The sequence below is a fragment of the Haplochromis burtoni genome, unplaced genomic scaffold (genome assembly GCF_018398535.1).
Source record: "Haplochromis burtoni strain Fernald_Lab_line unplaced genomic scaffold, NCSU_Asbu1 Contig_4, whole genome shotgun sequence".
Lineage (NCBI taxonomy): Eukaryota > Metazoa > Chordata > Actinopteri > Cichliformes > Cichlidae > Haplochromis > Haplochromis burtoni.
Window position 1 is genome coordinate 1,351,606 of NW_024582365.1, and position 24,231 is coordinate 1,375,836.

Below are 24,231 nucleotides of genomic sequence, written 5' to 3' on the forward strand. Positions count from 1 at the left end.
TGAAAGAGGACTGGAAGAAAGACCAACTTAAAAAAAAGCCACCTGGGAATTCCATCCCTGGAAATGTACTCAAGTGGACCTTAATTACAATTTATCACAAAAGCACTCAGACTTGGTTTCTTTCAATAAATTTCTAAAACACAGTGGAAAAATAGCAGCTCAGCTAAAGCAACACATGATATAAGTTGCCACGTCCTAATTGGACAAACATAGCGGTGTCCCTTACACCTGCGTCCCAGTGCTTTTATTCACAAATGAGGGGAGAGGACCTCCCCAAAGGTGCCCGCAGCTTCTCAAAAAAGACCTTCTGCTTTACTAAAAAGAAAAAGTAATCAACAATGAAAAGACCAGGCAACTCACTTGAACTAGAAACCACTGTATATTTCAATGTATTATCCTAAAAACTAGAATAAAATACAATAAAACCTAAACAAACAGCAGCAGGGGAGTAAACTGCAATTACTCACCAACGACTGGTACAGGACAGCCAAACACGTACCAAGTGAAATGCACCAGATCCACAGACACCACGATCAGACTATAACAACTCTCAATGTAAGTCTCAACACATTAAAACTAATTTCTACATACCTGTATCCAAGAAGAAACCCCCAAAAGACCAGCCGATCCTGAAAAATGGGCTATAATCGAACTTTGATGGACTAGAGGAGCAGGGTTAATGATGCATTCACAAACACTTCTTAGGAAAGGAAGTTTTGCCACTATGAATTCCCTGCTGCTCTGTGATGGGGGTCCAAGAAAAGGAAGGTGTTGGAGGGAATTATATTTCCTACACATAAAAGTCTGAAAATTAGTTTTCTCTGCTGCTTTACAAAATGGAAAAAACAAACATTTAGACCTTTAAGTAAAAGTCATAATAAGTATACTCAAAGTAGTATACTTACAATATTATAGCATTGGGTAAGCAAACATTCCCATCATTCAACAAGTGGAAAGCAAAGTGGGAATAACTTTATTTATTTATTTTAAATATCCTGTTTATATTCATTGACCTGTCCAGGATATAGACACGGTCCAGAGAGGTAAGGCCCATATGTTCTGTTCTATCGCTCAGTCCATTTGATTTTGTCTTGGTGGTTACTGTAACACTTTATTTCATTTGTTTATTTGAATTGACTACACTTTTTGAGTCTAAATAGGTTTTGGTAATAGGGTGGCGCATATTTACTTGCAGTGCACAATTACGGTTCTTTAGAATATTTTCATTCTAGATACACTGGTTTAACAATTATAAGAAATGTGTGTTAATATAATTAAAACAAAAAAAGTGGATTTATAACTTCTTCTATTTGACATGAAATCTGGTTTTCAGTTGGGACAAGAGAAAAAGGGCATTTTGGGGGGTTCTCAGGAGCTATTTTGTATTTTAAATGTTATTTGAGAGCTACTTTTTCAACAATTGTGTTTACACGTTGTCTCAGGACAACTGTAATTTACACACACAAACAAAGAAACGAAATGAAAAACAGCCTTATACACTGCCTGTGCACAGACCCTGAGCATGAAATGTGAATGTCCCCCATAAGTGACATTGGAGTATTTTTTAAAATAGTTACTCAATACAAATGAATGTAAAAAATGTCCAGTGTTCGCCAAACAATTTTCATTTCTGATGGAATATTCTGATTTTATGGGCCCCGGCTGCCCAGAAAAATCCTGGAAGCACCCCTGCTCGCTTTTCTTTTGAAGGACATGTTCAGGTTATTAATCTGCACTGACAGGAGAACTACTGACAAATATATTTTTGTGACTTTTAGTTCTCTGCAAACATCCTTATTTGGCTTTTACTGTAAAACACGCGAGCTCTAACACACACGCACGATTTGCCGCGCATATCTCAAAGAATTGCTTTTTCCATGACGCAATTTCTCTTTTCATGTAAAAGGAGGAGGGGAACTTCTTAGGGACGTTCCCCCCTTCCACTTTAGTATGGGGGTAACAGAACGGTACGTGACCGGAGTGCTAATGGGATCAGGGATGAGGACTACTTCACCAGAGGTTAGTTTATGGTAATCCGTTGAAATTGTGGGTGCTGACAGCTGGATTAGTGCGCATACACGTGCGTGGAGTGTATCTAATGATTGATTTACTTTGATTTGATTTGTGATTTAAGTTAGATAAACACCCGAGTCAAAGATATCTAACTAAGAATTGAAAAATAGTTAATTGCTGGAAGATCTTTGCGCATTTACAGTACGCAGCCAGGCGCTGATTGAGTGTCTTGTGCTGGGAGAGGCTATAAATATTGTATTCACGCTTTGCTTCAGCTTAGCAGACAATGGCTGATGGTGTGCGTGTACAGCATGCAGTGCTGTGATCCAGGCCGCTGCCAAAACGTCTGTGGGACCCAAAAAAGAAAAAGCACTTTGCATCCCACCCCCAGCTTTTCTCCGGCCAGCGCTCATTCACTATGATGCGCGCCTAGTTGAAGGAAGCTCTCCACACCCGGTTCCCCCTGCACGCCTAAAACTTTCTAATGAAATCCCCCAAAACTTTTTGACAAATAATATTTTTTTCCTCTGGGGGCCAATAGGGTTTTCGACTTATTAATCCGTGTTTTTTTAATTGAAAAGAGAACTTCAGGTATGTCCGACTTTTCATTCATCGATAGAGCACAGATTGTGTATTTCAGATAGCTTGGCTTTGAATTGAAAAGTAATTTAATGGACACCGTGGATTGTGGTTGGTTTAACTGGCACCTTTTCTTTCTGCGAAGAATATGGAGCCCAGTTCCACAGAGGGAGGAGCTGAGGAGAAGCTTGTTAGAAGTCTTGTGAGTGCTGAGATTATTTTATTCTTTTTCCCTCTGGCTCATGAGCGTTTTTGATGAACCTCAAAGTTATCAACCCCCCTCCCATCCTCCCGTAGCAGCAGATTCTTATAAAGGCCTCTCTCTCGCAAATGATGTGTCCCGTGGCTCCTCTGGGATCTGTGTGTCCTGGCCTCTGGATGCTGAGACTCAGTAACAGCTGGCTGTCAGAGTGACCCTCCAGCTCTGCTGTCTGCAGCTGCTGCTCCAAGCAGGAGGGTCCACTCAGAGGAGGTCAGCTCTCCCAACGAGTGCCACAAGGTCACCAGCGGGTTTATAATTTGCAGAAACGGAGGACAGGACCATCAGTTCATTAATATGCAGAGCGCTGTCTGGCAGTTTATGTTATCGGTCATACTCAGATCAGGAGGCATGCCATTTTTTTCCTGCAGTAATTTGAAAAGCAAATAGGTTTCACTGTAGAACTCAGCAGTTTAGAATATGTGTGGTGAGGGCTTTTTCTCTTCTTCTTTCCACCAGCCTCACAAAGTGATACTCAAGCATGGCCAAGAGCTGGAGGAAGAGCAGGAGGAGCTGGCCGAGCATCAGCCTCTAGAGCAGGAAGACCTCAACTTTGAGAGATGGAAGCGCAGGCCGATTCCCAAGAGGACGCTCCACCAGAAAATAGACGACCTGAAGACATACCTGTGGAATGCAGAGACCAACGAATTCATGGGTCGCTCTGGGAAGAGCTGGAGTGAGTTGATGAAGAAAGAAAAATTCTCTGCTGTTGGGTTATGGGGAAGGGACATTTTGTATCATATATTTTTTAGTGCATATGACCATAACGACACTTTTAATGTTGAGTGCAACACAGTTAATCATCCTAAATAACAAGCAAATGTGATGGTTCAGTGTGTGTGTGTTTTTAAGATGCACTCAGCGATAGTTTTAGGGTGAGAAATGTCTTTCCAGTCCAGTGACGGAGCTCACTGTGCTGCGAGTGTGTGTGTGTGTGTCCTCATGCTCAATGTTTACATAGGTGCATGGATGATTCAGAGTGTCCCGACAAAAACAGACTGCCTGGGGACGATTCCCCAGCGGGACGCACTGTTCAAGGCCTCACATTGGCCAGGAAACACATTCCTCTACATCTTACCATGCTCTCCACAGCCTCTTTCCCAAAGCCTTGGCGACCTCATTGCTGAACTTAACATGCTTGTGGCCTCTCAGTTGCAGTAAAACACGTAGAGGTGTTCATGTTCTTTCCCCCCGCCCTGTAAATCTAACTGCCAAATTGAGCTTTGGGCGCTGGAGAACTTTTTTGGCATGAGCGACACACTGGACGAGTTTGTTGAGTCAGTGGTGATGGAGCAACCTCTTGGTATAACCAGAGTAGTTGCTATGTGATGCTGTTGAGCCCCCTCTCTTTTCACACAATGGCAAACATGATCCAACTGTGTGCAGAAAGAACTTCTAAGGAAAGTGTGTGTTACTTGCATAAGCTGCAATGCCGGATCCCCGGGCCACATAACCAGTGTGTGTGCACACTTGTGGAAGAGTGGGGCCCATGTGTCTGCTGAAGAAAGACCCCGAATTGAAGTCTGTGCTGCGTGTCCTGTGAGACGAGTGTGTAAGAGGGGACACAATACCAGAGTGGGGTGATTGGGGTTCCTTGGAGCTGGCTGTGCCTCTATGGCTGCAAAAGGACCTTCACTACGATGGCAACCGGAGGTTCACTGTGTTCCTGAGTGAAAGGACAGCTGGGAGAATTCTCACTGAGCTCAAACAGAAAGGCCTTTGTGGCTCAGGGGACGCAACGCTGGCTACAGCTAGTCCCCTGTGAAATTGCCCACACAGCAAAAGCCATTTTATTTAGGACACGTTTAGCTTGATTAGTAGCTAATGGACTGTTAATTGAAAATTGCAGACCAGTGCTATTTCTCAGGATTTCTTTGGCACGAGGTCCGTGCTTTAGCTAAGTATGGGTTTCATACCAAAGCCAGTGGAGTTATTCGCAAATGCAGACACGAGGGGACCACAGTGCTTTTTTATTCCTAAACAAATTAGTGACCGTCCTGATCAAGGACAGTAGCTGGAGTCCAGACAGACCAAATGGTTTGCCTGAGCAAAGTGGGAATTGTTCATGGTTCGTTATTCCCCTTCACTCAGATCAGATGTAATTTATCAGGAGCTGTGTTGTCTGTTATGTAATCCACATTTGTGCAAGTACTCCCTAATGCCTCTTTTTATTTTTTTCTTCACTCTCACCATTCAGGCCTCATCCTACTCTTCTATGCTGCACTTTATTTGTTTCTTGCAGCCATGTTTGGCGGCTGTTTGTTTTGCCTCATGTGGTCTATTAGTCCCTACCACCCCACCTTCAACGATAGAGTGATGCCACCAGGTAACTATAACTCCAAACTCAAACCACCTCCTCTGTTCTCTGTCCCTCTAGCTGTCCTTCTGTCTGTTGCTTCTCCCTGAATCTCAGCACAGTTGACTGTCTCTGCGTCTCCACTGGCAGGTATGACGATGGCCCCGCACCTAGAAGGCCATGAGATTGCTTTTAACGCATCTGATCGCAAATCCTGGAGGAAGTACGCCAGGTCTATGGAGGAATATCTAAGACGTGAGTGATGCGATCGAGGTGGGGTGGTCAAAGCTGGGAGGTCTGACAAGGTTGTTGAGTTTGTTTAAAATGAAGAGACATGGAATGGGTTAATCCTCATCTTCACTGCCTTTGTCCCTCTTTTTTCTATTTGGTCCTTGCAGGGCATGCTGGGAAGGGAAGCCTCTTTGTGGGCAGAGGGTTGCTATTCAGTCCTGGGTGTTTTTTTTTTTCACAATCATCTTTTGTCAGGCTTCCTTAATCAGAGGCCTGCGCCTGGCAGGGCACTGCAAAGGTTTATTTATGCCCTCCTCTCTCTCTCATTCTCCCTCCCCCTTTCTCTCTGCTCTGTACTTTCAGCGTATAACGATGCTGCTCAGCAGAGGAAGAATATTCCCTGTGATAAGGAGACATACTTCATGCAGGACGACTTGGACGAGGCTGCAGAGCGGAAAGCGTGTCAGTTTAAGCGGTCCTGGTTGGGCCAGTGTTCAGGGCTGCAGGACGCCAACTTTGGCTATTCTCAGGGAATGCCATGCATCCTCCTTCGAATGAACCGGGTAAAAAAGATGGATTTTAAAATATCAGAAATCCAGATTACTGTACTGTGAATCAATTTTACTATCAATTTACTATGTGAGTGACATCTTGTGGTCATTCTAGGTAAGACAGAGAGAAAGCCTTTTGTCATTGGGTGCTTATTTCATGCCTAATTAGAAACATTTTTGAATGTTTTCACATATTTACTTGTGATTTTTCTTGCAAACAGAAACAGTCGGTGCCCCACAAGGAGGGCAAAGGAAACTCACCATCAGCTGTGCCTTAAAAAAAAAAAATTACTTATCTAATTCAGTTTGGGACAAAGATGATACATAGCGTGTGCATGCAAACAATGCAGGATGGAAAAACTACAAGAGAGAAAATGAGGCTTTGGCATATTAAAAAAAATGGAATATTTCACTTTTAAATGTAAAGACATTGTCAGATGAATCCACAAAGGTGCATCTTTACATTTGTGCTTACAGAGTGAGACATTTCCCCTCTTACTCTTGTTCTTCTTTAATAGATCCTCGGTTACTTACCTGGTCAGGGGAAACCGATAAATGTGACCTGTGGCGTTAAGGTAAAGTTTTCCTTTCTTGATTCTTTGACTCATGACTGAAAGTGTATAAAAATAAGTAAGTCTGTAAAATAGACTTACTATTTTAAGTTTCTCTCTCAGAAAGGACCACCAGAAGTCTTGGGAAAAATGGAGTTTTTTCCCAAAAGCATTTTTGAAAACAAGTATTATCCATACTACGGGAAGCTGAGACATGTGAGTGAAAGTTTCATGATTGTCGGGGAACTGCTGCAGCAGCAGTCGAATTTAAAACACCCGTCGCGTCTTAATCTTCTGTCTCTCGTCTCTCAGGTAAACTACTCTTCACCAGTCGTGGCTGTACGTTTTACGGGCGTGCAGCAAGGCGCTAACATCCAAGTACAATGCAAACTAAACGGAAAGGGCATCATTAACGATTCTCCCACTGACCGCTACCTGGGCAGCGTGACCTTCTCCTTGGAGGTCGGAGCGTAAGGCGAAGGTGTCGCAGGACGCTCACAAGACGAGGCAGGAAAACATTCACGAGACAAGATTTATACTGAACCGTTATTTTCCACGAGATATGTAATTTGCCCCTGTCCTCGTCTTTCACTTAAATATCTTCTGCTGTGAAACAAAATCCTCAAGAAGTAGGTATTTACTCGTGTTTTTTGTTGTTTCTTTGTACCACGAGTGTGCTACTGGCACCTGCATCCACAACAAACAGTGCTGAGCACAGGAACGAGTGCCTAGAGCGAGTTATTCCTGTTCGATTCCTGATATTTTGTAATGATTAGTGAGATTAATCGCACTAAATTACACTCTGCCCATTAGTTAGAGTTTCTGGCTATGCAAATCCAATTATGAATTAAACATTAATAGGGAACTAGAGTTCTTTCAGGTTAGATCGTACGTTTTTGTGCACATTTTTATGCGACCAAGTGTACTAATTTGTTTTGCATTATATTTTTCAAACATGTATATTGTAAGAATTCAAAGAACTATCATGCAAACACTGAAAGCAGGACTTGTACTGTACTTACACAGTAAAAAAAAGACATAATAAATGCAAATACATGATTACTATATTTTTGTTGAATAGAGCAGTATTATACATTTATGATAAAGTATCACTTCTTCTTTTGTAAAAAACATTCGCTTTGGAAAATGAAATACTATACATGACTGATCAATAAAGAGACGCACTGTGCTGTGAAATAGTTTGTCAAAGGTCTGCACCGTTTTAATTATGCTATAACTATTTTGTGATAGTATTAATCATGCCTGAACTGTGCTACTAAACTTGGTATCAGTGTTGTATTTATTCCTATTTAGCTCTTACAATAAATACAGTGTTCTGGTATGTACTGCAAGTTTTCTTCCACATCACTAACAGCCTACACAGACTCTGACATGTTGCTACAACATCTAAATTGATTTACTGCAGAAGTCTCATATTTTTAAAGAATGTCGTATTATACAGAGGCAGCTGCTATAAAACGAGGTTATAAAGTAAACACTTAATGCTTCCTTAAGAAGTAAGAGGCTGCTGCTCAAATGCAAAATGCACTTGATTAACCACAAACCAAGCAAGAAAGACAGCAGCAGTGATCTTAGAGAAGTAATTATTGCTGCCCATCAGTTTGGGAAGCGTTTCTAAACAACTTTAAATCCATCATTCTAGAGTGAGACTGATTACGTACATTCAAATTTCCAGTACCAACTTTATTGGCATCTCAACAGCTGTGTTTTATGCTGGTGTCGACCAAAGAGGCCAATCAGCACGCTTACCATCCACTGGAGGGTAAGTGTAAGGAATCGGTTCTCAGACTTTTTGAATCGTTAACCACAAAAATTTAATTCTAGTAAAATGTGTAATTGGAGGTATAATGAGGACCCAAGCACAGGACATGGAAGCAGGTTGAAACATTGGCTAAAGAAGCCCTGGAATGGATAAGGGTAATACAACTGCAGGCATCCAGGAACTGAAGAGTAATAAGAGATTAACACGAGGGGGCTCTACCAAAGGGAGGATCGTGTTTTCATTTTATACTTCACTCTTAGCTTTTCATGCCCCAGTGCAGCAGCTCTTTGTGTTGTTGACAAAAAGAGGGGGTACCACTCAAACGCTTTGTCTACATTTTTGCTTCAAGTTCAGATAAACTGTCAGAAACCCATTTATACAAAGTCAGCATTGATACTCGTCTCCATATCAGTTCAGCATTGTGCAACTCCAGGGTCAACTTGTTTTCATGTCAGTAGCTGGCATGAGAGTCACGGCTGTGCGTGCTTGTTACAGGTCATAAAAAGCAGGTAGCCAATCAAAGTCAAATGCACAGTTTAGGCCATTTGATCGTTCAGCAGTGTAAATGTTTACACTCGTTAACCTTTGAATGCAGTTTAGTCACAAGACTCTCGAGCTTGTAGGGAAAGTTCCTACGACACTGGCAATAGTCACCTACAAGTTCTAATGAGGTTATCGAGCACGTTTTAATTAATTATTCAAAGAACACAGAGAGGGTAGATTTTTTTTCTTTATATAATGTTCCTGAAACGTTAAAAGTTAAACTAAGACATTCTCCCTGCAGCATGTTGAGCATGGCTTAGAGTACCAGATTATACTCTAATCTTTTATGAAACATTCCCACAATGATTTTAAGGTGGGAAAACATCCTCCAAACAACATTAACAGATTGCGTTAGAGCAGTGGTGTCAAACATAAGGCCCAGGGGCCAGAAATGGCCCAGCAAGAATGCCAATCAAGCCCACTAGATGGCTTTTTATAGCATTATAAAACATTTTAAATGTTATAACATTTCTAAATGATAAAGGCCTCCACCCTTACCACACCAAAGTAATTAACTAAAAGATGATCAATTAAAGGAAAGAAAATTTCCATTTTCTGAAAAAATAACATTTTTCTGTCGGTTAACAAAAACAAAAAACAAAAAAAAAAGTTCTATTTTATGACAGGACAGTCCGGTGAATGAGCAATTTCACACATTTATTTCTTAGCAGCAGAGATGATTTGCATTTCTTTTTTGTGTGTTAAGATATCTCAGGGATTACATTTGAAGGTAAACATCTTAACCTGACAGAAAGGAGTGTTTTGCTGGTCTGGCCCACTTAAAATGAAAGTGGGTCGTATGTGGCCCACAGTATAAAATGACTTTGATATCCCTGCATTAGAGGAGAGTATTAGAGTAGCAGCTCATCAGGTTCACAGGTTATTTTAATTTCTTAAGTACTAAAAGTAGAGTAACACGTTTTCTTGTCACCGGTTGACAAGAAACTAAACTAATCAAAATTACAATCCACTGACAAATGTGACCTTAAGCACAGGTTGGGTGGAGACCCATTAGGTGTTCAGTGTGTCTGAGGTTAAATGAATCCTGACCATGAAGCTATGGTGGTAGAAAGGTTGACTGATGAGGTCAGGCATGAGTCTCTGTGGACTATGATGTTTGCAGATGACATTGTGGTCTGTAGGGAGAGAAGGCAGCAGGTGAAAGCGCTTGGAGAGATGGAGGAATGAAGGTCAGTGGAAGCAAGACAGAATACATGTGTGTGAATACGAGGGAGACAGGTGTAACAGTGAAGATGCAAAGAGTAGAGGTAGTGAAGTATTAGAAATACTTGAGGTAAACCATCCAAAGCAATGGGCAGTGCATGAGAGAGGTGAATAGAGTGCAACCAGGCTGAAGAATATCAGGGCTGATTCATGACAGAAGAGTAGCGAGACCAGCTCTGATGCATGGTTTGGTGATGGCGGTATGGCCAAAATGACAGGAGGCCGAGCTGAAGATGAAGGAAAGCGCAGCGTGAGTGACTGAGGCAAATTTAGAGAACAAAGCTGAGATGGTTTGGATGTGTGCAGAGGAGGAACAGTAGATATATTGGATAAAGGGGGTTAAAGATGGAGCGACCAGCTAGGAGGAAACGAACGACCACAGAGAAGATTCATGGATGTAGTGAAGGAGGACATGCAGAGGGTTGGTGTGACAGAGGTGGAAGATGCTCGGGTGATCCGTGGTGGCGATCCCTAAAGGGAGTAACTGAGAGGAGGAGGTGGTAATGTTTGGCAACGTTGTGTGAACATTTTCTGAAACATTTAGTTTTGCATGATTACGACGGAAGGAAAAAAAAAAAAACCCAACTCCCCAAACATTTAGATGGCCTGGTGTTTATGAAACGCTCCTCTAATTTTAATATTAACCTAGGTAGAGTGCTTCACCTGAAGTATTCTGAGGATGCTGTCAGGCTAACAAATACATGATCTGGTTTCACATCCATCTTTTAAAAGTTTTGAACTAAATAGTTTGATTATCATAAAATGTGGACTACCAATCCATCCAGAGGGTTTGCAAAGTCAGCTGATAAGATGTTAAAACCATCAGAGCATAAAGTAGAACAACATTATCACTGAAGATTTTTTTAAAGCAGGTTATCACCAAAGACTTTAAAGGGACGCTGCTTTAAGCATCAATAGGACAGCAGTCAGGAGATGAGTTTTTCTAGCTAAGTCTGCACCTTGACAAGTAAAGCAAAGTACAAACAGTTTAAAAAAAAAAAAAAAATGACAATGATACAAAACAAGAACCAAACTTTATTTAATTTGTTCCCCACTTGTGTCAAACAAGCTCATCACATCACATTCTTCATCAGATGGAGACAAGCTTCAAGCAAGCAACTCGAGAGGTGCACAACAGAAAGGCACGAAACTGTCGGGGAGTGACCGGACGCTCAGAATCACATGAACGAAACTGTGCGACTCGAGGAAACGTCGTCTTCACACCTGAACTTCACCTGTCGTTAGTGTACTAGGACATGGATGGGCTAGTATGCGGTTTGATCCGGGCGATCGGTGTAAGCCTGAGTCTACTGCGTTTGTTGAGCTTTTTCAAATATCACAGGGTTACGAGGGGACACCACCATGATTAACTCACCAAGTACTCATGTGTAAACAAATGTTCATTTCAGGAAAATATAAATCTCCTACCGTGAGTGAGAAACAACTCAAACCAGAAAACAACACAACTAAACAAAGGTGGTCCCAATGCTGGTTAAGTGTCCTGTTATCGTCCCTTTAATTGAGCTACAAGTGACCAAGTGTGTGCATCAAAAAGAGGTTCATGTTACATGGAGCGTAATACAATTAGCGACTCAGTGGAAAAATATGAATGTCTGGGAAATTAATGACAGTGGCTCTATTAGCTTGCTTGTACATTCATGTCATCAAAAATCAGTGTCATTCATTCTATACAAGAGTAATTTACACATATATTATACAGCACAGAAACCGAGAGCAAAAAGCCTCTCTGGGGTGGCGGAGGGAAGGGAGGAGGAAGTGGAAGGCTAATCGCAGCCATAAATTTAACTTTTAAAACATGCAATCTATAATCAAACGATGCAATATCGATCATAAATGTTTTGGTACTCTATTCAGTCACTGGCAATAAAGCAAAACGGAGGGGATAAATTTGAAAGGGGTTTGCGAAATAAGCTGAAAGGTTATTTTTTTAAGACGCTGTCTCACGGGAAACTGAAGAGAGCATAAATCTGGGCAGGAGAGTGCTGGGAAGGTGTTTTTTTTTGTCCCCTAAAGAGCTGTAAGGGGCAGAAGACGCAGCGGGGCTGAATTATACGGACTGGTAGCCAGTGCGACTCTTCCTCCGACCAATCAGGTAAGAGATAAGCACAAGGATGATTAGGAAGCTGAGTGCCACGCCAACTGCGATGGGCACCAAAAAGCTCAAATCAGAATCCAGGAAGCACTCTTCAGCTGACAGAAAGAGAGACACAGAAAGGACAGGTTAGTGCTTTAGGAGGAAAAACACTCAGAGAGGAAGTTTGGGTTAGAAATGCAGCAGGAAGCAGTGAGAAGAGGAAACAGCAATCAGCAACATGACAGTAGTGTTGATTTTGGTGGTGGTGGGGATAAATACGTCAACACAAAAAGGATTTGAGTCAGTGTAATAGTTATTAAAGTAAGTGCAGTAAGTGATGGAGGTTTGGAAGATACACAAAAACGCCTTTTTGCCAAATCCAATTAATGCCGCTCTTATACAAAGCTGGTCAGCACAGCTTAGCATAAACACTAGAAACTGGTCATGTCAGCATCTTTAAAGTCTGCTCATTAACAGGTTAATCTGAAAAGACCGTTAATACAACCTGTGGATTTTAATATGTACAAGTTGTTTGTTGCCATTAAGAGAAAAAAAAAAAAAAAAAAGATTTCTGAATCTAACCACCGCCAGCCAAGAAATTAGTTCAGATTTATTTATTCTGCTTAATTTGTGCATCTTAAACATTTAATTTAAAAAACATTCTCTGCAAGAAATGGTGGCACTACTGTACTGCCTGGCTTACATGGCACTCATGGTTACGTTAGATCAACATCACAGCCTTTATTCTAAGGAGCTGGCAGTCTCTGCATCAGCCGAAGTGTGGCCGAGTTCAGGGTAGGATTCAAGTAGAAAACTTTTGAGCTGCTGGCACAGACTTCAGTTAAATCTAAAGATGCAGTCTCAGCGTTTCCAGTCTTTATGCGAGGCTAAACTGTAGCTTCAAATTTACAGACAGAACAGCGTCAATTTGGCTCTCAGCAAGAAGGCAATCTGAACACCCATCAACACTACATAAACACATAATAGTTTTTCCCCACAATTAGTCAAAGGCAGCAACTATCCTTTGTATAGCTGAAAGCTCTAAATGAGAAATTAGAAAGACTGATAGCCGGTGGCCATGCTTCTCCTTCTTCCGATGAAGTAGGCCAGCAGAACAATAAGAATGAGAACAAGCAGGGCAACTCCGACAGCTATGGGAACAAGGAAGCTCTCCCCATCAGCCAGGCATTCCTCAGCTAAACAGGAGTGAAGAGAGCAGAGAGGTGAATGTCTCACAGGCTTAACATAGGACATAAAACATATGGTTACTGAAAGGACAGCCGAAAGATAGAAGTGGTCTGACAAGTAAATCTCCCAGGTATTAAAAGCATAAACATTTACTCAAGTGGTTCAACAGCACATTCTTTTATTTCTGTAGAAAACACTAAAAAGCTCAGTTGACACAATTTGAAATCCAATTTATTATAGCTAACAGCATGAGAGAATGCAGAGGAAATCAGTTGCATCCACATAACACACAACAACAACAACTGAGATTGTCTTGCAGCACAGATTCCCTTTATGTGTGTGCACGTCTCCTCCACAAGTGGAGGGAAATTAAGCAGCCAAACATCACGCAGCGAGTAAGCAGTGAGTTACTGAATGCACAGGACAAAGTTATTGAGCAAAGCTTGTTAGATGATTTGACAAGTGTCTAATTAAAACTCTTAATGCTGCAAAACCATCTTCATCATCATGGCAACTTGTACAAAGCTGAAATACAAACTGCAACAATCACAAGCAAAAGTCAAAGCTCTTAAGTGCCATTAACTATATGCATATACAGTGACCTGGAAAAAGCAGAATTTCACAAGCATCTTGGGGAAAAAAAAAAAAAAGTAATGATCTCTGGCTGCGACAAGCTGAACAATAAACAGTACTCCGCTTGAATTAACATACAGCTACTGTCGTGTCACACAGCCTGCCTGTCATTACAAAGAACACATTCTGTGGCCTGCAATACCCGACTGCTACTCTGATCCAACTCCCTGATTCAAAAGGTCCTGAAAACTTACTTTCAGCCTCTTTAAAAATCCATTTAATGTCAAGTTATCACTAATTTCAGCACAACAATTAAAGTTATCCTGGCAGTTGTGTGGTTGTGTGCACATTTATTAGAATAATCAGATGAAACTACAGCCCGAGGTCTTAAAGAGACCGGTAAGCTGAAACCTAACAAACAGTTTGGCATTTGGAAAACTGGACTTACTTTGTTAAGAGTTGTAGCACACAGATTAACCAAACATGATATGAACGTGTCAAGTTGTGAGCTAGAGAGAGGCATGAGAGTTGTGCAACACATCAAACCATTCCGGCACCATTTGTCGTCATTCCTACTCAGTTTCGTGACATATCTAAAGATGCAGAGCTCTGAACCCAAAGTTTTCAGGGGCTTTAACACCCACTGATCCAGCAGCAGCCACCTGTAGAGCTCAGGCCAAAGCCCAGAATCTTACACAGGTGAGATCATGTGACAGCAGAGTCAACGTAAGAAAAATATAAAGAGTGTTTAAGTGCATTTACATGCAAATATCCCCATTTCAGAATCATCTGTGCTGAAAGCGAATATCTACACAATAGTATGATCCCTTTTCTAAACATAATGCCAAAATGTCTTCTGAGTGAGGAAGAGAGAAAACTGCCCCACACAACTTCCGGTTTGAACAGAGCACGTGCAAATGTAATGACTAATGATGGCTTCATCACAGGTTTGTCACTCTGGGGGTCGTCACAATAATCTGTTGGTGAGCCACTGTTAAAGTAATTAGCGCCATGTGTGCTTTTACTCTTACTTGATATGTTCAATGCCACAACCAGGACAAATATCTTATGTTTCTCCTGCTCTACAGGGGCAAACATGGACTAAGGCATATTCATCTACAGCCTTTTAAAAGGAGCAGACATTCATCTGTGTTAATGAACTTCCAGGGAGGGAGGAAAAAAGAAAAAAAAAAAAAAGCTGCTGTGACATTGAGGTTTTCAATTGATTTCCACAAATTCTCAATGGGGGTTAAACAAGAAAACAAATGTGTTTTAAAGACAAAAACAAAAAGGGGAATGTCTGCTGAGCGAGTGCAGGATCCTACAGAAACCAATTACATGGTCACATCTTGTGCTAGAAATGTGGAAGACGTTCAGGGGGCTTCGTTTATGAAAAGGTAGACTTTGCATGACCAGATATCCAATTTGAACAAATGCTTGATAGATCTTGCACTTGCCCATTAACCAATAAAAAAAAAAAAAAAAAAAAAAAAAAAAAACAAAAAACCCAAAAACAACCAAAAACAGAAAAGACATTCAGGTGAAAAACAAACATGAGAAAAAAAAAAGTGGTACACCCACAAACAGACTGTGTACGCGTGGGGGGGGGGGGGGGGGGGGGGGGGGGGGGGGGGGGGGTAGCGCAAGTCTGGCCCTTGAGAGAAAATCCTGCATCTTTATGAAATAACCAAAACTTTACACCTCAATGATCAGACAGTAAATTTAGATTCCCCTCCACACTGATGCCATTTCACAAAACTGTAGATTTAGTTTTAGACCAACTCCTGAATGTGTGACCATGAAGGCCAAGGACCAGGCTTGGGAACCCCCATAACATCACAAGATCGACTGCAATATGAATTTAAAGAGTCTGATATCCAACGTAAGTCTTCCTTCGACCAATCACGTAAGCAATCACTACAATGAGAATTAAGCCAGCCAGAGCAGCGCCAACAATGATTGGGACTAAGATGTTTGGGTCGTCCACTGAACATTCATGGGCTGCAGATAAAGAGAGAGTCAGTCAGCAGGTAGAACAGTGCGTTTGTGATTAACAAACATTGTGAGACAGACATGTGACGCAGCAGGACAACAGGTCAGATTATCTGTAGTTTTTAGAGCACACGACACCAAAAGCTCATCTCTTTCAACTCAAGACTTAATGACAGATGTTATTGCAGATGTTTATGAAGTAATTAGGTGGATGAACCAGACCTCATTTTCATGATGTTTAGTGCTTTAATTTAAGACTACAAAGGTAATAAAAAGCACAGCTTCCTTCAGTGATGTCAGTAAACTGCTTGCATGTATAAAACTCACTCTGGGGCAACCTGATATTTAAAGTGCTAGCATGCCTGTAGTTCTCAAAAAGAACTGATATTGATAGTATTTACTATTAGATATTGATTTGCAACAGCACAGAGCTTTACCTCTTAAAGCTGGAATTTCAATGCAGTCACACAGATGTTAACCTAGCCAGTGCACACATTAACCATCAACTATAAAACATAAGTCATTCTGTTACAATGAAGAGAGCAGCAATGGCTAATCAGCAGCAAACATGTGCAACAATGAGTGATAAATTAACAGGATAACACAACTGTGTCTAAAGGTGCTGCGTTTCTCCTAGATTGGATATGATAAGTCTTCCAGCAATTACAAATGGTGGCGATTACCTTAAACATTGTATCAGCAACAAAAGTGCAATGCACCAAAAGAAAAGCACTGCAAGGGAGATTTGTCAGCACTATGAAGAGAACCTTACAGAGGTTGCTTTTTTTTTTTAAATTATGCAAGACAACTTGTTTTAAAGTCACCAATCTTATGAAATTGAGGTCTGGGTCCAAACTCCAACGGGTAAAACTAGCATGTCACAGATCCACAACTATGCACAGTTGTGAGAGGATGATTACTGAACAGTTCTCAACACCAACTAGAATTTCTTTTTTTAATGTCTTCCCTAAATAATAACCTGTTAACCAGCACTGATAAATCCATAAAAAAATATTCTTGCCTTATTCTGATCATGATCACAGCCACTGTCTGTACACCAGGAGATTTCAAAAATAACCTACCTGTACTGAAAACACCTTTGTTCACTCCGAAGGGCTGCACATGCAGGCTGAAGGTGTGGATGGAGAGCGTGTCGGTGATGTTGAAAGTCTGCTCCTTGTTACACATGTAGGAGCTGCCGATGGATGCCTCCCACAGATTGAGGCTGGAGTTCTCCACAGAAAAATTACCTTCAAGGAAGAAAGACAGCACATAGTTTGCCTTCTTCTCAGTGCATTGCCTGGTGTATGCGATTATACGAGAATAGTTTAGTTACCAGAGCTCGTGCTGACACTGATGTTCAGATCATGCAGGCGGAATTTCTTTGTGTCCTGTAAAAGTTTAGAAACAGAAAACTGAAGGCTTTGTTTAAGTCAACGGCATTACCCGTCACTGACATGGAGATTTAAAATAAAAGCACTTTAAAAGCATTTTTCCTCTTTAATTAATGAGTTGTATAACTTTAGGTTCTCATACCTCCTGTCTGAAGTAAATACTCATAATACAAGGTTACATAACCACCTTTTACTTTGTTTTCCTGGAGGTGGAGTTGTCATGTTAAGGACAGTAAAATGGCTAAGTATGTGCAGTGTGACCCTTGGTAAGTTTGGCAACATTATCTACCACATAGATAAATGATTTTACCTCTGAGGACTTACATTGGTAAAGGTAAACCTGATAGTCATTTTTTTAGATGCCAAAGTAAGCTCACTGCTGTTGACACCACATGATCCAGAGACATTGGCCATATTGGGATCCAAATTCATTTCCTGTAAATTTTAAGCCAGACAGAACAGAAACAAAATCAACAAATGATAAATTATCTGTCAAGGGGGGGGGTTACAACTGAGTATATGAAACCTACCTCGCCCTTAATACCAATGCGCAGGCCAAAGTTGGCCAGCAGACAGACTGTGCCATTTTCAGTCCTGATGCTGTAGTTCCCAGTACTGGGTACAGGGAGAGTGGGTACTGGGGTGGTAGTAGGGACAGGCATAGTTGTTGTGTTGGGGGCAAGTGTGGTTGTATTGGGGGCAAGTGTGGTTGTATTAGGGGCAAGTGTGGTTGTATTAGGGGCAAGTGTGGTTGTATTAGGGGCAAGTGTGGTTGTATTAGGGGCAAGTGTGGTAGGGACAGTTGTAGTTGTGGCATTAGGGGCAGCAGTTGTACTTGAGATGGGTTCATCTGCAGGACAGGAGCTTACTGTGCGAGGAGATAAAAGAACACCACGTTAACAGAAATGTACAAAACGCTACAGCCAGGATGAGCTGCATCACAGCTCGTGTACTTACTTTCAGAACTCTTGTTGCCATCACTGATAAAAGCCTGTATTTGCACATCCCACAGCGTCATGTTGACGTCACCACTTTCGATCAGGTCCTCACTTTTGCACGAGTAGCAGGTATCCATGCCTATGTTTTTAATGTCAAGAAGCCCTCTTGCCACAGTAGGTTCTAACAAATCCAGAAAAGTCCAAAAAGTCAGCAAGAAGATCTATCGCCAAGTTTTTAAAAAAAATACACATCAAGAGATGTAGACGTTACCTTTTGATTTAGAGTTAGGGAAGTGGACAGGGTCGCCGAGATTGTAGGTAAAGGTGACTACGTCCGCCTCGTAAACTTCTTCAATCTTGGAGAAGGTTATACTGAAAGCGTGACCCTCTCCAAAATTAAGCATCAGCATTGAGTTCTTGGCATCACATGTACTTTTAGTTGAATTGGCGTCATCAGTTAAAGCAAACACAGCTGTCTGAGTCTGAAAGACAGTGTAAATGATCATAGGAACTTAATCTGACACACTTGACAAGTTTAACATTTAACTTGTAAGATGGGCAAAACAGAATACATTTCAAATTAATAACAAAATTGATCCACAGCTAATCAAGCAAGGGGTAAGCTCAGACAGTATAAGATGGATGCAGGTAATCAGAATGGCTATTGTGAATCCTCAAGTTGAGTGCCGTCACAGTCACAAGCTAGGCTGAATAGTCATTCTCCAGGGTTCGGTCATTGACTAGCCTTTTGTGACCAATTACCAAAATAAACTTCAATCACATGACATTAGTGTTAGAAACCATGAAGTTATCATGAAAGCATTTCTTGATGTCTTCAACCAGGTGGCACCCCCTGCTGGTCATTAAAGAGAAAGCTGTGTTAAGGCATTTCTGCTAGGGCTTCACTTTTTAGACTCAGAAGCTGCATCATCTTCTATACAATCTATGAGCAAAACAAGCTTCTAATTTTCAGTCCGTGTTTACTGACCACCTCCAATCAGCTTTAGATTTTAAATTATGCCAACATGTCCATATTTTCCCCTTTTTAAAAACACAAATACAAGTAAACATACAGTCAACGCCAATGATCAGCACAAAAGCAGATTCTGAAAACCACAAATCAAAATTAAGGAACCAGTTCTGTCGTGTGTTCATAGAGCTTAGACATGAAGCTTATTTAACACTAGCAGCTACTAGCCAACAGTAGCCTGGTCTATTAACACTTGACAGGAGTTTGTGATAGCAGTTTAACATTGGTTAAATCAAGACTAGCAACATGACTAGCACCCATCCTTCATCCTGCAGGCTTCAAGAGCAGAGGAAATTCATTTAAATTTCACCTGCCCTGACAAGCCCGAACAGCACAGAGTTTGTAAATGCTTCTTGATTTGCAAACAGGGTCTCTCCCCTCCTCATGTTGATTACGGTCTTTAGAGGCATTTTAATGGACTGATGTTGACAAATGTAGGAAAAAGTACAAGTTTTAAAACAAAAAAAAAATCATTTGTGGGGATCTGTTTTATTATAGCTTGTCTTTTTAATTTAAAAAAAAAAGTGTGCGTACCATGTTTACTTATCTTTGTGGGGACCGGAAATTGGAATGTTACTATACTTATGGGGACAAAATGACTGTCCCAACAAGGTTGAAGGCATTTGAAACTCAATAGGGTTTTAGTGTCAGGGTTACAATTGTCCTAAACCTAACTTTAACCTAAGGGTTAAGATTAGGCATCCTTTTTATGGTTAGGGTAAGCAGCTAGGGAAAGCATCATGTCAATTAGATGTCCCCACTAAGATATGAAAACTTTGAAAAAAGTAGCATTTTGATAAACAGATCAGATTGTAGGGTTTAAAAGAAAGAACAAAAATTTACTTTAAGAGATTACTTAAACAACACCTCACAAGACAACACTGCAAGAGCAGGATATCCACCAGGAAAACACCAACTAAAATACTGAATAGCAAAAAATGTTTTTTCAGGGAACCCCTCATTTCCTCTTCACATGACTGGAACAAAAACACTGTCACAGCTAAAGTGGTCTGATAAGAGCAGAGCTGCTATCACACGTCAGCACAGTATTTATATGGACTACTGTAGACTTAAGAATCGTGATTCACATCGCTAAGACAAAAACACCTACCTGGTTGTCAAGATCTTCATAGGTGACCGAGAATGTGAGCTCCAGATTGGCATAGAGGCATAACTTTCCATCTTTTGTGACATTGAACTCAATGCCATGTGATAGCTGGATCACTGGAAAGAAAAGGAGCATACTTAGTATTTTTTTTCTTCTGTACATACAATTCTTACTAATCAGAAACATTAATTGTTACATTTTATGCTTTAAAAGGTCAGTGAGGGGATGGGAATCAGTCCCTTCAGACCAACAAGTGGGCAAAGTTATGAAGATGACATCACTCAATCACAGGGTCTCACAAAAGCCACACCAATCCACCCTAATTTAAAAAAAAACCCCCCAAAAAAAACAGTCCAATACCAAGTGTGTTGTCACTTTCATGTGACTGGTCATGTGTTCAGGAAGCAGAAAGCTGCAGCTCATGGAAAATGACATATACATATATATATATATATATATATATATATATATATATATATGCAATAAAAGTAAAGCAAATGTGTAAGAGCGCCATGGAGCACACACTATAACAATTTCATAATTTAATGATTAATGTTGATCATGTATGTCTGCTGTGGTGGAACTACAACACTGATAAGACGGACTACAAAATCACCATGTTGTTTTGTGCAGGTCATGTAAACATAACTTTCTTATCAAGGTTGGGATCTCAGATAAGACGTTTTCTAAGTAAGTCGTTCATCCTGTCCAACCTCATTTTGTCATCCTGCTAAAGAGAACACCTATAGTAGGTCCTGCCTTCATTACAGCCTTCTCTGAAGGAGGTTAAACTCATGACAGATGTACAGCAACAGATGTTACTAACGCAAGCCTAATCATGGCAAACCGTAAATAATAATAGTCACCCTTAGAAGCAGCCAATTTTTAGTCACAGTAGCTTAGGCCACCAAGCTTGAGGTTTAACACATCCTATTATTGAGGGCTGAAAACTTATCAGCAGCTTATCACATGACATGACCCCCCCCCCCCCCAAAAAAAAAAAAAAAAAAAAAAAAAAACCCAAAACAACAACATTTGAATTGAGACTTGCTTAAACTTGTTCTGCGTCACCCATCAGTTAAACCGAGTGTTTTCCTGAGCGGTCTGACGGGATTATCCGTTTTCCTTTCTAAAAGATGTTCCAGTTTAGTATCTGTTAAAGCAAACAATTTTTCTTTAATATTTAAATGCCAACAGCTATTATTGCAGGGTAGCCAGGAACCTTCGGAAGCACATAAAAATTTAACTCCAACCTAGATTTTTAACCCCCCCCCCCCTAAATCATGCGACTCCAGTGCAAAGGAGTGTCAGCATTATGGTGTCCAAAGGTCTCAGTTTCCAGTCCTGGCCTTTTCAAAAACACACAATATAGTGGCCTTGAGTAATATTTCTCCAAGTTTTATAAAAGTCTTTCAAAGTTTCTCTTTGGACAGGTCATTCATGTTTAGTCCAGTTCTTAAACCTGACCATTTTCAGAGAAATGCTTGTCCTTTGTGAAACCAACTGACACTGACCTATGAATCATCCAAGCATGACAAACAAGTCACCCGACTCAAGAGATGAACCAGTGTGCTGTCTACACTGACAACTTAAGAGTTGCTTTGTGAACACATTACTGGTTTACAGTCATTTGAAATCATTTTATGGTGAATTAATGAAAAACCAAACAACTCCCACACAACTACAAATACAGACTTAAATGCTCAAGATACTCCGGACCACAAAAATGTGCGTGCAATTAAACAAAGGCCGAAGTCCAGTTATACGCCAGCTGTGGTTTTAACCGCATGCTCTCATCATCTCAGGTCTGCAGGTAATGTGATAAACCTATAAAGTCCACAAGACACAAGTGTTCATGAAATCTCTTACAGGCAGATATACAATCTCAGCTATACCTTAACAAATTTCAGGGCACTGAAATACCCCCTTTATTATCAGAGTAAGAAGGTACACAGCATAGTTGCAACAGGGCCCGATAAGGTGGCATATTTTCGTATCAGCCTGCAATAGATCAGAACTTTCCAGAAAAACTATTAGACAAACAGCGATCTATCCAGCTAAGCCCAGCAATTAGAAGTCATCGTCACTTAATCAAATAAGCGTCTGTAAAATCAAAGACTCTTCAATAATCCAGATCTGTATTTCTACTCTGCATTTGCTTAGCTTTTTATGCTACACTTTAGCTCTACGGTAAATCGTTTGAGCTTCACGGTCACGTGCCAATTTCCAGCAAACTGTCAAAAAGCTAATGCTAACTATCGGACCCACGGCTCGTTTAATGTCGCACTTTCTATTCATTTCTGCTCTTGTAACCTTGATCTGTTTTAGGCCAGTATTATCTAGCAGAGGATAGGACTCCGACGGGTTTAGGCTTCATGATTAACTGGAACTTTCGCTTCTAAACCTGGTGTTATCTAATCACCAAGCCATCAGACACTAGCAATTGTTGTCCAAAACATTAGCTGCAAAATTAACGCGGAAATGGCTACTTTTTATTTTTGAGTTTTTTGTTGCCGTTTTTTTTGTTTTTGTTTTTTTTCCCCGGTAATAAAATAAGCAGCTATATATGTGTAAATCTGAAAGCTACATGCGACCGCTTGGCTGCGTTTCAGTTTAGTGTTGACGTATGTAACAATTAGCCAAGAAGCTACGACGGCTAACCATCACGACTGAACCGCTTAAGGCCTGTACTTTATACTCACTCTAAGCAAACACGTTTGTGTCAGTGCAGTTGAACACATCTTCAACTACGTTTATACTCTGCAATTTTCCTTTCCAGAACAGCAGTAAGATTTAGCCCTGAAGCGACAGGCCCGGCGCGTCCCAGAAGTTTAATCACGCCACTTCTCAGAAACAGTGAGCGATTTCCCCCCCCCCAGCCCACTTCTTTAAGTTAAGCTATTTTGAAGACACTTACCGATTCCAAACACAAAAAAGAAAAGGCAGCGAGACATCATGGCTGGGCAGTTTGCAGGGTCAGCCGCTGGAGAGAAAACAACCGACGGAGACGCTCAGTCAGTGGTGTTTGGCTGCAGCTACCGCCGACGATACCAGGAAATGACAGTCATATGACAGACGCTGACGTGCCAGCCCTATAAGAGGTGTGGAGCCAGGCCCACACCTAAATCTCGTTGATGGACTAATTATTGGCCCGTGTGCGTTTTAAAGCTCACACGAACCTAAGTGTTTAATGGCGCCTCATAAAATCTTCACCAATGATTTCATACTATTATAATTAGGGTGACTAGATACCTCCCTTTATGCCGGACTCGGCTTCTCAGTTAACGAAAGTGAACTTTCACGAGAAATACGCTGCTGTGCAAACGTTTTGAGCTAACCTGCATTTCTTTACATTTTGGAAGTTTTCAGAAGTGGTCTTGAGTAATAGTTTTCCAGGCTTTCTGAAGATCTTTCAGAGTTTTTATTTGGACATTTTGTTAAGCCACTTAACACTGACTTATTAATTGTTCAAGCATAAAAAGGGACCTAACTCGAGGGATAAACATGACAACTTGGAAAAGAACCAATTTCAAACTGTCTTTAGGCAGCTTGTTATTAGCAGCCTGTCAAAAAAATGCATATCATTTGTTCTCGTGTCTTTAGTTGGATCTATAAAAAAATATAAAATTGGATTTTTACACCAACGACATTCCAATTCTCAAAGACCTATTAGCTGAAAAGTTGGCATATCTCGACATGGTGAGCAATGACCTTTGACAAAGATTTGAGCAAATTGGACTAGTGCAGGACTAAACAACCTGGAGGCTTAAAACTATCTACAGTCAATGGTCACAATCTGAAACTCGTGTCCTTAAGAAAAGGAAAAGAAATTCCTCTTATTAACTGTATTTCCATGTATGTTTACTGCCTCAATAAATCACAG

The 24,231-nt window shown here is 40.8% G+C and overlaps 2 protein-coding genes across 5 annotated transcripts; one reads left to right on the forward strand and one right to left on the reverse strand.

The window, feature by feature from the left end:
• The first annotated feature begins 1,890 nt into the window (after nt 1-1,890).
• On the forward strand, nt 1,891-7,822 carry atp1b4 (ATPase Na+/K+ transporting subunit beta 4). Of its 2 annotated transcripts, XM_005913155.3 has the most exons (9): nt 2,407-2,604; nt 2,738-2,794; nt 3,311-3,527; nt 5,049-5,177; nt 5,298-5,402; nt 5,742-5,941; nt 6,448-6,504; nt 6,604-6,696; nt 6,793-7,822. In XM_005913155.3, the coding sequence occupies exons 2-9, from the start codon at nt 2,741-2,743 to the stop codon at nt 6,952-6,954; spliced, it is 1,017 nt and encodes a 338-aa protein (XP_005913217.1). In that variant the 5' UTR covers nt 2,407-2,604; nt 2,738-2,740; the 3' UTR covers nt 6,955-7,822. The 2 variants fall into 2 exon arrangements, with proteins under 2 accessions (XP_005913216.1, XP_005913217.1); XM_005913154.3 differs by lacking the exons at nt 2,407-2,604; nt 2,738-2,794 and adding an exon at nt 1,891-2,019.
• Nucleotides 7,823-11,045: 3,223 nt separating this feature from the next.
• On the reverse strand, nt 11,046-23,484 carry lamp2 (lysosomal-associated membrane protein 2). Of its 3 annotated transcripts, none has more exons than XM_005913159.3 (9): nt 23,266-23,484; nt 20,352-20,464; nt 18,482-18,692; nt 18,230-18,391; nt 17,803-18,140; nt 17,597-17,707; nt 17,215-17,269; nt 16,961-17,128; nt 11,046-12,241 (listed from the first exon to the last, which is right to left on the reverse strand). In XM_005913159.3, the coding sequence occupies exons 1-9, from the start codon at nt 23,303-23,305 to the stop codon at nt 12,099-12,101; spliced, it is 1,341 nt and encodes a 446-aa protein (XP_005913221.1). In that variant the 5' UTR covers nt 23,306-23,484; the 3' UTR covers nt 11,046-12,098. The 3 variants fall into 3 exon arrangements, with proteins under 3 accessions (XP_005913221.1, XP_005913220.1, XP_005913222.1); XM_005913158.3 differs by having other exon boundaries at nt 11,046-13,321; nt 23,266-23,483; XM_005913160.3 differs by lacking the exon at nt 11,046-12,241 and adding an exon at nt 15,504-15,887 and having other exon boundaries at nt 23,266-23,479.
• Nucleotides 23,485-24,231: the final 747 nt, after the last annotated feature.